Genomic DNA, 15,691 nt, shown 5'->3' with positions numbered 1-15,691 from the left:
AGACTTTCCCTGGGATGGATATCACTTTAACAGCTTCATTTTGTGCTGAACACATAGCAAAGGTTATCTTTGCAAAGATGGGGTCCCATCTTCTACTAAATCTTTCTTCCCTAAGTTATGGTTTATTACTCCTGCTTTGATGCCTCTCATATCTGGAACTGAGCATACCTGAACATAAAACACTCTACTTCCCCTGAAAGACTCCATTTCTATTTCTGCTTGGAATTACTACAAAGCTATTCTTCATAGAGTAAGTACATATTTTCTAAAAGAAAGTGTGCTGATCAGACTACCTTTGCTTCTGATAAGTATTTCAGGTCCTTAACCAAAAACATCTCTAAGAACTTTTGTAACGCAACCCTTCCTGCTATCTCCAACTAATAAAATGATTCATTTTACTTTACTCTAATCAAACTTGGGATGACACTGCTTTTAATTCTCTGCTTTCATCTCCTCACACTAAATCCATGACACCACCTATATTCTCCTCAAGCAGGGTCTTCAATGTACTCTCCCAAATTCAGATGGAAATGGCATATGTCCCAGATGGCATAATTTAAGTACAAAAGGAATGTGCTTCAGAGCTAACTCTATTCCTTACTTGCCTATTTTTCCTATGTCAAAACATCCAGACTTTACATTCCTCTTGGAAGCATGACTTGGTACAACCTATCTGTATGAAAGGAGACTGCTCTAATACCTTTAATCATTCCCCACTGCTCTCATTTCTGCTAATTCCAAGTCCTTCAAACTCTCCATAACCATCACTTTCTTCAGCACTTAGAATCCCATTCCCTTCTTTCTGAACACCAGTATAGACTCTGCAGTGCTAGATCTACTGGTGGTCTTTTCTATGTGACTCATCTCTAGTCTTCCTCTCTCAGGGATTTTGGTAAAACTCCAAATCTCAAAAGCATCTGCCAAAGTAGGGAACAAGTCTTTGCTTTCTAAAATCCCTTCCTTTGTTTATTCTGCTTCTCTCTGTTCCCTTATGCATAGTTTCTTCTTTTGGCTGTTCCACTGCAGTAGTTGTATACAGAGTGACTCTCCCTTTCTACTGTATCAACAGTGGCGTTCCCTCACTAACAAATATTATGCACTCAAGTTAACTACCTCTGGGCTACTTGCAGGAATTAAGCAGCACTTGAGTGCAATGATGAGTACAACTTGAAGGGCACTACTTGAACAGCCTTATATGGTTCACTACTCTGAAACCCAAAAATTCCTCATTCTGGGAAGAAAGGTAATGTCCCAGCAGGCATCATTCAAATCAAGAATGACTGTCCAAGTGTTTAGCCAACAGGAGTGACAGATGGGTTGTAAAATAACCATCTCGACCCATTTTATCTGATGTGGGTATTACGTAAGGATATGCTTAAACTCATTCTCTTCTGGTTCAAGTCCTTTTTTTTTATTACTGAAGGGGGTGTTGAATCACATTCTTGCTTTACATTCTCTATAATTAGCCTTTTAAACACTAGTCAGGGTTTGTCCCAAAGTTTCCTTGGAATGGGATAACTGAGCAATCTATGTTACACCTAAGACCCTTTCTAAAGTTCTGGAATAGGCTCCATACTCTGAAACAGTTACTTGCATCTGAATCTACCAGAAAATCTTGTCTTTTTCCTTCAAAGGGCAATCTAGCTTAGATGGGGCCAAGAAATGGTGTAAAAGCTCCCTCCAGCAGGTAGATTGGGATAACTGCAGAGATTTTCCAGTAACACCCTTGATGCTGTTTAACAGCCACTTTGACTTGCTGACTCTTTCTAGCACCATGCTTAGGGGTGCCAGAAATAGAATGTTATAATTACAATAAAAGGTCTAGAAAAACTGACTTACAGACCCTTCGGACAGCCTCAATGGAAAAAAGGGGGTACAGAGGTGATGAATTGAATGGATTCTAACTGGTCTTCCATACTGAGAGAATACACAGCCTGTCTTCTTGTCTTCTATATTCCTGCCTTGTTTGCTCAGAATGCAACATGAATTCTCTGCAGATGAAGGCTAAATGTTTCATGGCTCTCCTAAAATGTTCTTTTAGGCCATGGAAAGAGTCAGAGTGATAAGAATAATCTGTGGAGAATTTCTCCAAGCTTTCCAGAATAATAAGTAAAAAGAAAACATGACAAAGTAGACTAGATATTTACCTCCCATTATACCTAACTTGGTTAACTCTGGATCTGGTCAATGTAATCTAAAGGATAACCATCTTTTCTCTTTCTTTAGAGGACCAGAATAGACAAAGTGTCCCTGTGAAAAAAAAAAAAATGAAGTATGTAAGATAGGTCTAAAGGTCTACCTCTGAAGACTTGAATTGTCTTCTTAACCTTCTGCAACATTCTAGATATACTAAAAGGATCCTCCTGAGAGCAAAAAAAACAAGTATCCCAAAAAATATATCTCTATTCCAAATGAACAAATGATTGATGAGGTTATTTCTGAGATGCCATCAAAGAAAACTATCAACTGATGAATCTCTTTGAAAGTTTGCTTTACATCATATATAAGACTATTTGATGGAGAGGGCTGCAGGAGTGAGTAGATTGAGAGAGAATGTTAAGGAAGCCCCATGAGCAATGATGTCTAAGGTATAAAAGTTATTTGACACCATTAACCCAGTGACAGGGTTATCAAGCAATTAGACCACCAGTCTCAAGCCCTACTAACAGGTATCAAGCATAGACCACCAGTCTAAAGCCCTACTAACAGGTATCAAGCACTAAAACTGCAAGTCCTAAAACTTGCATGAGTGAAGAATTAGGTCTGTACTCAGTCTGTGGTTCTTAATCTAATTAGATCCTGCGTTAAAAGTATTTTGGTCCAAATAATAGAATTCTACCCTTTTTAACTCATAGTTAATATGTAGGCATCTAACCTCATATGCCCTTTTCCTTTACAAGGCAAACCATGGTAAAAGCCCCTGTTCAACAAGTGTTTAAGCAGCTCAAGGTCCCAAACTCAGATAACACCAAATACTTCCCAGTAACAGAAAGACATTTGGAAGAAGTATAACTTCTGTGCATGATACATTTCAAGCGGGGTTGTGGAATTCAGAGCATCCCCCACAGTGGATCCAGCTGAACATAACCCTGACTAAGAGGAGTGTCAAGCTCCTCTGGTGAAGAAGATAGAGACCTAGTTATATGTGCTATGGCTTAACACACAAAAGAACTACAAAAATGGTATACAGTAGCTGGTACAGGCTATGGTGAGTGTGTGTGTGTGTGTGTGTGTGTGTGTGTGTGTGTGTGTGTGTGTGTGTGTGTGTGTGTGTGTGTGTGTGAGTGTACATACAAAGAGGTAAAAGACTTGGTAAATGCATAAAAGGTTTAAAGGTGGAGCAACACATGTGACAGAATATCTCCAAGTAATATGCAAATGGTAATTACAAAAACAAAACAATTCACACAACCATGAAAATTTTTACCTTAATACCAGCATCACACAACCAGGAAAACTTTTACCTCAATACCAGCAAAGATGAAATCTACTGGAAAACTCCTTATCTAAAGTGTAAGAGCTCACAAAAAATGCCAAGACTTAAATTACATAAAACATCCCAATTTCAATTATCAGATTATTTGCAATTATACTTAATCGCTGTTTCCTGCATAAGCGACGTAGTGCAAGGAAACAGATGAAGAATGGCCCAATCACTCATATACACATACATATACATAAACATCCATACACGCACACATTCATACATATACTTTTCAACCTTGCTGGGGAGGGGGTAACACTATATCATGTGTGTTGGGATGGCGACAAGAATGGATGAAGGCAACAAGTATGAATATGTATGTTCATGTGTATATATGTATAAATCTCTGTATGTATATGTTGACATGTATATGTATGTATATGTGCTTGTACGAGCGTTTACGTATATACATGTGTATATGGGTGCGTTGGGCCATTCTTTGTCTGCTTCCTTGCGCTACCTCACAGACATGGGAGACGGCAATTAATTATGATAAATAAACATATACATATTTCAGGTCAAGAGGCAGGAGGTCAAGAGAAAGGTGCAAGAGGTGAAAAAGAGGGCAAATGAGAGTTGGGGTGAGATAGTATCGTTAGATTTTAGGGAGAATAAAAAGATGTTTTGGAAGAGGTAAATAAAGTGCGTAAGACAAGGCAACAAATGGGAACATCAGTGAAGGGGGATAATGGGGAGGTGATAACAAGTAGTGGTGATGTGAGGAGATGGAGTGAGTATTTTGAAGGTTTGTTGAATGTGTTTGATGATAGAGTGGCAGATATAGGGTGCTTTGGTGGAGGTGGTGTGCAAAGTGTGAGAGTTAGGGAAAATTATTTGGTAAACAGAGGAGAGGTAGTAAAAGCTTTGTAGAAGATGAAAGCCAGCAAGGCAGTGGGTTTGGATGGTATTGCAGTGGAATTTATTACAAAAGGTGGTGACTGTATTGTTGACTGGTTGGTAAGGTTAGTTAATGTATGTATGACTCATGGTGAGGTGCCTGAGGATTGGGGGAATGCTTGCATAGTGCCATTGTACAAAGGCAAAGGAGATAAAAGTGAGTGCTCAAATTACAGAGGTATAGGTTTGTTGAGTATTCCTGGGAAATCATATGGGAGGGTACTGATTGAGAGGGTGAAGGCATGTACAGAGCATCAGTTTGGGGAAGAGCTGTGTTTCAGAAGTGGCAGAGGATGTGTGGATCAGGTGTTTGCTTTGAAGAATGTATGTGAGAAATACTTAGAAAAGCAAATGGATCTGTGTGTACCATTTATGGATCTGGAGAAGACATATGATAGAGTTGATAGAGATGCTCTGCAGAAGGTATTAAGAATATATGGTGTGGGAGGTAAGTTGTTACAAGCAGTGAAAAGTTTTATCGAGGATGTAAGGCATGTGTACGGGTAGGAAGAGAGGAAAGTGATTGCTTCTCAGTGAATGCTGGTTTGCAGCAGGGGTGTGTGATGTCTCCATGGTTGTTTAGTTTGTTTATGGATGGGGTTGTTAGGGAGGTGGATGAAAGAGTTTTGGAAAGAGGGGCAAGTATGCAGTCTGTTGTGGATGAGAGCGCTTGGGAAGTGAGTCAGATGTTTGCTGATAATACAGCGCTGGTGGCTGATTCGAGTGAGAAACTGCAGAAGCTGGTGACTGAGTTTGGTAAAGCATGTGAAAGAAGAAAGCTGAGAGTAAACGTGAATAAGAGCAAGGTTATTAGGTACAGTAGGGTTGAGGGAAAAGTTAATTGGGAGGTAAGTTTGAATGGAGAAAACTGGAGGAAGTGAAGTGTTTTAGATATCTGGGAGTGGATTTGGCAGCAGATGGAACCATGGAAGCGGAAGTGAATCATAGGGTGGGGGAAGGGGTGAAAGTTCTGGGAGCTTTGAAGAATGTGTGGAACTCAAGAACATTATCTCAGAAAGCAAAAATGGGTATATTTGAAGGAATAGTGGTTCCAACAATGTTGTATGGTTGCGAGTAGTGGGCTATGGATAGAGTTGTGCGCAGGAGGGTGGATGTGCTGGAAATGAGATGTTTGAAGACAATATGTGGTGTGAGGTGGTTTGATTAAGTCATAATAGGGTAAGAGAGATGTGTGGTAATAAAAATAGTGTGGTTGAGAGAGCAGAAGAGGGTGTGTTGAAATGGTTTGGTCACATGGAGAGAATGAGTGAAGAAACATTGACCAAGAGGATATATGTGTCAGAGGTGGAAGGAACAAGGAGAAGTGGGAGACCAAATTGGAGGTGGATAGATGGAGTGAAAAAGATTTTGAGTGATCGGGGCCTGAACATGCAGGAGAGTGAAAGGCGTGCAAGGAATAGAGTGAACTGGAACGTTGTGGTATACCGTGATTGACGTGCTGTCAATGGATTGAACCAGGGCATGTGAAGCGTCTGGGGTAAACCATGGAAAGTTCTGTGGGGCCTGGATGTGGAAAGGGAGCTGTGGTTTCGGTGCATTATTATATGACAGCTAGAGACTGAATGTGAACGAAAGTGGCCTTTGTTGTCTTTTTCTAGCGCTACCTCGCGCACATTTGGGGGGAGGGGGGTGGTTATTTTCATGTGTGGCAGGGTGGCGATGGGAATGAATAAAGGCAGACAGTATGAATTATGTGCATGTGTATATATGTATATGTCTGTGTGTGTGTGTATATGTATATGCTGAGATGTATAGGTATGTATATATTGCATGTGTGGATGTGTATGTATATACATGTGTATGTGGGTGGGTTGAGCCACTCTTTCGTCTGTTTCCTTGCACTACCTCGCTAATGCGGGAGACAGCAACAAAGCAAATGAAATAAAAAGTAATATATATGTGCATGTGTTGTGTGTGTGTGTGTATTAATCCCTTAGTTTATCCTTTTGTGTTGCATGAATCATGATGACTGATATCATTTCTTAAAAGATACTAACAAGGAACCTTTTTTCCTAATATTCTTTAACAGGCAATGTGTTAATGCATCTTTTACTCCATTTTCACACACTATGCACACATCAATTACTTCATCCATTTCTTAAGGCAATATAAAACTACAATTCTGAATAAAACAATTTCCTAACATTTTACTCATAAACACCAATTTCTATTTGTTTTAACCAACTTATATTTCAAGGTGGGCTCTAAAAATTATCCACACTTCCTTGAAAGTTGATCAGAGAATTACACATTTTCTTCACTTAAAATAAATCATATTGAACTTAAGTGTTTTCCTTGGTCTGCATCTCTTTTGGTTAAAGAGTATTTCTATTACTACCAACAGACACAAATGATATACATATATAGTATTAACATCCAACACATACATGTAAAAAAGTCTCTGCTCAACTGCACTACTACCCCAGACACAAATGATATACATATATAGTATTAACATCCAACACATACGTGTAAAAAAGTCTCTGCTCAACTGCACATCTCCACAGGTGTCTGCATGCAGAAGCTGTTGGGCACTTGAATCCTACAGTGTGCTTCTTCTGCAAATTTGGCATTATGTCAATACATGTAAAGAAAAACACTTGCAACTACTGTATGTGCTTTAATGCTGTTGTGTTTTAAAAGACTACCAAACACATGAACCTTTGAGGCTCCATACATTATACTCTACTATCCTTAACAATATGAATAAATTACAGTGTACACCTCTAACCATTTCAGTCCTATCTACATGATATGTATGATATTTGAAAGTACTAATCACATATACCATACATTCAGAATTCTCCTCACCTAATTCTGAAGGAACCAAGATTTCTTTTAGTCACTAAAGATATGATCAGATGCTATGTGTAACCTACAACTCTAATTACCCTGCATGAATATCCACATGGCTCAGTGATCCAGAGAAAACTGTGATGGGAGGGTTTTGCATGTTTCTCCTTGTGGGTTCCAACCCTACTATGTAAATTCAATAAATGAAACCTTATGGGTTCAGGTGATGATAACAGCAAACTATCATATTTGAACATATCAGGAGACCCTAATGATTGATCTTAAATATACAATTAGAAAAGACAATCCCTAGGCAGAGAAGAAAAAATTAAAGTGTAGGATGACACAATAGGTCACTGGGCATGTAGTTCCTTCAAATGGAAGAGACGTACCAGCATCTCATCAAGGTTTAAAATGTCTGTGACATGCTGGGTTTAAATGAATCATATTATATTTTCTTTTCATATTTGTTCACCACTTTCTTATTAGAAAGGTAGTGAAAGGAATGGACAAAGGATGGCCTTGTTTCCTCAAATGCCCTTTCACAAGCAAGCATCACATACCTCCACAATTTCTTCTGACCACTTCATGTGCCTTAGTTCAACTCACTTACAGCACATCACCCCATTTATACAAAGTGCTCTAATCTGTTGTATCTCACACATGTCTCATACCCTCGTACATATTCATGACCCAATCATTCAAAATATCTTTCACTCCATCTTTCCAATTCATCCTCAGTTTCCCTCTCCACTTCAGACATGTACATCCTCTAAGTCAGCCTCTCCTCAGTAATTCTCCCAACATTTCCAAACTATATCAGCACACCCTTTTCAGCTCTCTCATACGTACTTTTCTTGCCATGTATAAGGAATCTCTCTCTCTCTCTCTCTCTCTCTCTCTCTCTCTCTCTCTCTCTCTCTCTCTCTCTCTCTCTCTCTCTCTCTCTCATTATCAACTATTCAATCAACCCTCCTCATACCACATTTTGTTGAGAAGCATTTCATTTCCAATACATCTACCCTCTTTCAAACTTTTTTATCTAGGACACATGCTTTACATTCATACTACACTACTGAGACTATTGTACCATCAAACATACCCATCTTTGACCTCAGAGACAGTGACCTTTCTTTCCACATACACCTTAATACACCCAAGATCTATGGACCAAAGCTCCAAGACTTCAGTGGAGATCATTCGTCAACCCTAAATCATGCAGTGTCACACATCATCAACATCTCCAACCAAGCCAGAAAAAAGCATATACCACAAGGGTAAAGAAAGAAATACAACCTAAACTTCTCTCCACAAGTTACACACCTCTTTAAAAAAAGAACAGAAAAAACATTCACCATTAACAAAGATCAGAGAGCAAATCCACAGTCCAAATAGCACCATCAATAACAACATCTCTGAAAGATGAATTGAAAACTGGCACTCTTTCTTCAACTCAATTAACCACAAGACCCACAGAAACCAACTCAGGAGTACATTAAAAAAGATCCACACTTACCATACCAATCTAGACCCCACTCATGAAGGCACTCCTGACCTATTCCAGTGCAAGCCCCTCTTCCAAAAAAAACACACATATACTAATGAGACAAGACTCGAAAATACACCACAAGTCAATCTCACATCCAGACAGTAAAGTCATAAAAAACCAACACAAAATCCACCTAGAAACAATTGGCCATGCCAACCTTCATTTCCACTGATGCAATCAATGCAGTTAAAACTTTATCTCTCCTGCTAAAGGTCCTGACAACATACCAAACTTTTACATAAAACACTGGCCCAATTGTAATCCAAGCAATTACATAAATCTTCAACCTTACCTGGCTACACAACAAACATCTTGACACTTGTAAAAAGAATATCATCCTAAAACCTCCAAACCACTCAACTCCCCTTCCTCCTACTGCCCCTTATCACTCCTATCCTCAGTATCCAAACTCAAGTGAAAAACTAAACGACAACAAAATCAGAGAAGACATAACCATTCCACCACCATGCTACACACTGACCCCCTCTAATTTGGTCTCTTGCTGCTCCTTGTTCCCTCCACCGCTTGACATATATATACTCTTTGTCAATCTTTCCTCACTCATTCTTTCCATATGTCCAAACCATTTCAACACACCCTCTTCTGCTCTCTCAACCACACTCTTTTTATTTCCACACATCTCTCTTACCCTTTCATAACTTACTCGATCAAACCACCTCACACCACACATTGCCCCAAAACATTCATTTCAAACACATCCACCCTCCTCCTTACAACCCTATCTATAGCCCATGCCTTACAACCAGATAATATTGTTGGAACTACTATTCCTTAAAACATACCCATTTTTGCTCTCTGAGAACACATTCCTTCCATATATTCTCCATCGCATCCAGAACCTTTGCCTCCTCCTCCACCCTAAGACTCACTTCCATTTCTGAATATATTTTTCATACATATTCACCATTTTCTGCATTTACTAGGTAGCGTCAAGAAAAGAGGACTAAGCCTAAAAGGGAATATTCTCACTTGGCCCTACTCTCTGTTCCTTTTTTTTTTTTTTTTTTAAGTAAAAAACAGGAGAGGAGGATTTCTAGGCCCCTGCTCCCTCCACTATTAGTCGCCCTCTATGACAAAAGGAATACTTCCCACGCATTCCCTGTGTTGTAGAAGGTGACTAAACGGGATGGGAGTGGGGGCTAGAAACCCTCCCCTCCTATTTCAACTTTCCAAAAGGGAAAAAACAAGAAGGAGTCATGCAGGGAGTGCTCATCCTTATCGAAGGCTCAGATTAGGGTGTCTAAATATGAGTGGATGTAACAAAGATGAGAAAAAAGGAGAGATATATAGTATTTTACTACCTCTTCTCTGTTTACCAAATCATTTTCCCTAACCCTCTCACTTTGCACACCACCTCGACCAAAACACCCTATATCTGCCACTCTGTCATCAGACACATTCAACAAACCTTCAAAATACTCATTCCATCTCCTTCTCACATCACCGCTACTTGTTATCACCTCCCCATTTACGCCCTTCACTGAAGTTCCCATTTGCTCCCTTGTCTTACGCACCCTATTTACCTCCTTCCAGAACATCTTTTTATTCTCCCTAAAATTTACTGATAGTCTCTCACCCCAACTCTCATTTGCCCTTTTTTTCACCTCTTGCACCTTTCTCTTGACCTCCTGTCTCTTTCTTTTATACTTCTCCCACTCAAATGCATTTTTTCCCTGCAAAAATCGTCCAAATGCCTCTCTCTTCTCTTTCACTAATACTCTTACTTCTTCATCCCACCACTCACTACCCTTTCTAAACAGCCCACCTCCCACTCTTCTCATGCCACAAGCATCTTTTGCGCAATCCATCACTGATTCCCTAAATACATCCCATTCATCCCCCACTCCCCTTACTTCCATTGTTCTCACCTTTTTCCATTCTGTACACAGTCTCTCCTGGTACTTCCCCACACAGGTCTCCTTCCCAAGCTCACTTACTCTCACCACCTTCTTCACCCCAACATTCACTCCTCTTTTCTGAAAACCCATACTAATCTTCACCTTAGCCTCCACAAGATAATGATCAGAGGTAGTAAAAGCTTTGCGGAAGATGAAAGCCGGCAAGGCAGCAGGTTTGGATGGCATTGCAGTGGAATTTATTAAGAAAGGGGGTGACTGTATTGTTGACTGGTTGGTAAGGTTATTTAATGTATGTATGACTCATGGTGAGGTGCCTGAGGATTGGCGGAATGCGTGCATAGTGCCATTGTACAAAGGCAAAGGGGATAAGAGTGAGTGCTCAAATTACAGAGGTATAAGTTTGTTGAGTATTCCTGGTAAATTATATGGGAGGGTATTGATTGAGAGGGTGAAGGCATGTACAGAGCATCAGATTGGGGAAGAGCAGTGCGGTTTCAGAAGTGGTAGAGGATGTGTGGATCAGGTGTTTGCTTTGAAGAATGTATGTGAGAAATACTTAGAAAAGCAAATGGATTTGTATGTAGCATTTATGGATCTGGAGAAGGCATATGATAGAGTTGATAGAGATGCTCTGTGGAAGGTATTAAGAATATATGGTGTGGGAGGCAAGTTGTTAGAAGCAGTGAAAAGTTTTTATCGAGGATGTAAGGCATGTGTACGTGTAGGAAGAGAGGAAAGTGATTGGTTCTCAGTGAATGTAGGTTTGCGGCAGGGGTGTGTGATGTCTCCATGGTTGTTTAATTTGTTTATGGATGGGGTTGTAAGGGAGGTAAATGCAAGAGTCCTGGAAAGAGGGGCAAGTATGAAGTCTGTTGGGGATGAGAGAGCTTGGGAAGTGAATCAGTTGTTGTTCGCTGATGATACAGCGCTGGTGGCTGATTCATGTGAGAAACTGCAGAAGCTGGTGACTGAGTTTGGTAAAGTGTGTGGAAGAAGAAAGTTGAAAGTAAATGTGAATAAGAGCAAGGTTATTAGGTACAGTAGGGGTGAGGGTCAAGTCAATTGGGAGGTGAGTTTGAATGGAGAAAAACTGGAGGAAGTGAAGTGTTTTAGATATCTGGGAGTGGATCTGTCAGCGGATGGAACCATGGAAGCGGAAGTGGATCATAGGGTGGGGGAGGGGGCGAAAATTTTGGGAGCCTTGAAAAATGTGTGGAAGTCGAGAACATTATCTCGGAAAGCAAAAATGGGTATGTTTGAGGGAATAGTGGTTCCAACAATGTTGTATGGTTGCGAGGCGTGGGCTATGGATAGAGATGTGCGCAGGAGGATGGATGTGCTGGAAATGAGATGTTTGAGGACAATGTGTGGTGTGAGGTGGTTTGATCGAGTAAGTAACGTAAGGGTAAGAGAGAGGTGTGGAAATAAAAAGAGCGTGGTTGAGAGAGCAGAAGAGGGTGTTTTGAAATGGTTTGGGCACATGGAGAGAATGAGTGAGGAGAGATTGACCAAGAGGATATATGTGTCGGAGGTGGAGGGAACGAGGAGAAGAGGGAGACCAAATTGGAGGTGGAAAGATGGAGTGAAAAAGATTTTGTGTGATCGGGGCCTGAACATGCAGGAGGGTGAAAGGAGGGCAAGAAATAGAGTGAATTGGAGTCATGTGGTATACAGGGGTTGACGTGCTGTCAGTGGATTGAAGCAAGGCATGTGAAGCGTCTGGGGTAAACCATGGAAAGCTGTGTAGGTATGTATATTTGCGTGTGTGGACGTGTGTATGTACATGTGTATGGGGGGGGGGGTTGGGCCATTTCTTTCGTCTGTTTCCTTGCGCTACCTCGCAAACGCGGGAGACAGCGACAAAGTATAAAAAAAAAAAAAAAAAAAAAAAATATAGTATTTTGGAGGAAAGGTGCCTGGATATTTTGGTTCAGAATGAAATGAAGCTCAAGGGTAAAGGGGAAGAGTGGTTTGGGAATGTCTTGGAGGTAAAGCCAGGGGTTGGTGAGAGGACAAGAGCAAAGGAAGGAGTAGCACTACCCCTGAAACAGGAGTTGCAGGAGTATGTGATAGTGTAAGACAGTAAACTCTGGATTGATATGGGTAAAACTGAAAGTGGATGGAGAGAGATGGGTGATTGTAGGTGCATATGCACCTGGTCATGAGGAAAAAGATCATGAGAGGCAAGTGTTTTAGGACCAGAAGAGTGAGTGTGTTAGCAGCTTTGATGGACAAGACCAGGTTATAGTGATGGGTGATTTGACTGCAAAGGTGAGTAATGTGGCAGTTGAGGGTATAACTGGTGTACATGGGGTGTTCAGTGTTGCAAATGGAAATGGTGAAGAGCTAGCAGATTTCTGTGCTAAAATAGGACTGGTGATTGGAAATACCTTGTTCAAAAAGAGAGATATACATAAGTATACATATGTAAGTAAGAGAGATGGCCAGAGAGTGTTATTGAATTAGGTGTTATTTGATTGGCATATGAAAGAGAGATTTTTGAATGCTAATGTGCTGAGAGGTGCAACTGGGGGGGATGTCTGATCATTATCTTGTAGAGGCGAAGGTGAAGATAAGTAGAAGTTTTCAGAAAAGAAGAGAATGTTGGGATGAAGAGAGTGGTGAGAGTAAGTGAGCTTGGAAAGGAGACTTATGTGAGGAAGTACCAGGAGGGATTCAGTGCAGAATGGAAAAAGGTGAAAGCAAATGACGTAAGGGGAGTGGGGGAGGAATGGGATGTATTAAGGGAAGCAGTGATGGCTTGCGCAAAAGATGCCTGTGGCATGAGAAAGGTGGGAGGTGGGCAGATTAGAAAGGGTAGTGAGTGGTGGGATGAAGAAGTAGGACTGACTGTTAGTGAGAGATGAGAGAAGCTTTTGGACAATTTTTCCAGGGAAATTGTGCAAATGACTGGGAGATGAATAAAGGAAAGAGGCAAGAGGCCAAGAGAAAGGTGGAAGAGGTAATAAAGGGGGCAAATGAGAGCTGGGGTGAGAAAGTATCATTAAATTTTAGGGAGAATAAAAAGATATTTTGGAAGGAATTAAATAAAGTGCGTAAGACAAGAGAACAAATGGGAACATCGGTGAAGGGGCAAAGTGAGAGGGAGATGGAGAGAGAGTATTTTGAAGGTCTGGTGAATGTGTTTGATGATAGAGTGGCAGATACAGGGTGTTTTGGTCAAGGTGGTGTGCGAAGTGAGAGGGTCAGGGAAAATGATTTGGTTCACAGAGAAGAGGTAGTGAAAGCTTTGTGTAAAATGAAAGCCGGCAAGGCGGTGCATTTGGATGGTATTAATGTGGAATTTATTAAAAAAGAGGGTGACTGTGTTGTTGACTGGTTGGTGAAAATATTCAATGTATGTATGGTACATGGTGAAGTGCCTGAGGATTGGCAGAATACATGTACAGTGCCATTGTACAAAGGCAAAGGGGATAAAGGTGAGTGTTATAATTACAGAGATATAAGTTTGTTGAATATTCCTGGGAAAGTATATGGGAGGGTATTGATCAAGAGGGTCAAGGCATATACAGAGCATCAGATTGGGGAAGAGCAGTGCTGTTTCAGAAGTGGTAGATGATGTGTGTATCAGGTGTTTGCTTTGAAGAATGTATGTGAGAAGCACTTGGAAAAACAGATGGATTTGTATGTAGCATTTATGGATCTGGAGAAGGCATTTGATAGAGTTGATAGAGATGCTCTGAGGAAAGTATTAAGAGCATATGGTGTGGGAGTCTCCATGGTTGTTTAATCACATCCATAACAACCCCATCCATAAACAAATTAAACAACTATAGAGACATCACGCACCCCTGCTGCAAACCGACATTCCCTAGGAACCAATCACTTTCCTCTCTTCCTACTCATAAACATGCCTTACACCCTCAATAAAAACTTTTCACTGCTTCTAGCAACTTACCTCCCACACCATATAATTTAAATACCTTCCATAAAGCATCTCTATCAACTTTATCATATGCCTTCTCCAGATCCATAAATGCTATATAAAAATCCATTTGTTTTTCTAAGCACTTCTCACATACATTCTTCAAAGCAAACACCTGATCCACACATCCTCTACTACTTCTGAAACCACACTGCTCTTCCCCAGTCTGATGCTCTGTACATGCCTTCACCCTCTCAATCAATACCCTCCCATATAATTTTCCAAGAACACTCAACAAACTTATACCTCAGTAATTTGAACACACCTTTATCCCCTTTGCCTTTAAACAACAGCACTATGCATGCATTCTGCTAATCCTCAAGAACTTCAACATACACTGAATATCCTCACCAACCAGTCAACAACACAATCACCCCCTTTTTTAATACATTCCACAACGATACCATCCAAAGCCACTACCTTTTCAGCTTTCATCTTCAGCAAAGCTTTCACTACCTCTTCTCTGTTTACCAAATCATTCTATCTGACCTTCTCACTTCCCATACCACCTCGACCAAATATTTTTTCACCCCCATCTTTCCAATTCATCCTCAGTTTCCCTCTCCACTTCAGACATGTACATCCTCTAAGTCCAGCCTCTCCTCAGTAATTCTCCCAACATTTCCAAACTATATCAGCACACCCTTTTCAGCTCTCTCATACGTACTTTTCTTGCCATGTATAAGGAATCTCTCTCTCTCTCTCTCTCTCTCTCTCTCTCTCTCTCTCTCTCTCTCTCTCTCTCATCTCTCTCTCTCTCTCTCTCATTATCAACTATTCAATCAACCCTCCTCATACCACATTTTGTTGAGAAGCATTTCATTTCCAATACATCTACCCTCTTTCAAACTTTTTTATCTAGGACACATGCTTACATTCATACTACACTACTGAGACTATTGTACCATCAAACATACCCATCTTTGACCTCAGAGACAGTGACCTTTCTTTCCACATACACCTTAATACACCCAAGATCTATGGACCAAAGCTCCAAGACTTCAGTGGAGATCATTCGTCAACCCTAAATCATGCAGTGTCACACATCATCAACATCTCCAACCAAGCCAGAAAAAAGCATATACCACAAGGGTAAAGAAAGAAATACAACCTAAACTTCT

General features: G+C 40.5%; 1 protein-coding gene across 6 annotated transcripts in view; it reads right to left on the bottom strand.

Moving 5' to 3' along the window:
- Positions 1-15,691, bottom strand: part of Frmd5 (FERM domain containing) — a 362,433-nt gene that overhangs the window by 106,898 nt on the left and 239,844 nt on the right. For all 6 annotated transcript variants that reach the window (XM_071667828.1, XM_071667829.1, XM_071667832.1 and 3 more), the window contains one exon: positions 6,872-6,960. In XM_071667828.1, the coding sequence (XP_071523929.1) occupies positions 6,872-6,960 (89 nt within the window). The remainder of the gene's footprint in view (positions 1-6,871; positions 6,961-15,691) is intronic.

Source organism: Panulirus ornatus, chromosome 12, assembly GCF_036320965.1.
Source record: "Panulirus ornatus isolate Po-2019 chromosome 12, ASM3632096v1, whole genome shotgun sequence".
In the NCBI taxonomy this organism is placed as follows: Eukaryota; Metazoa; Arthropoda; class Malacostraca; order Decapoda; family Palinuridae; genus Panulirus; species Panulirus ornatus.
This window is presented reverse-complemented; position numbering and strand designations above follow the sequence as displayed.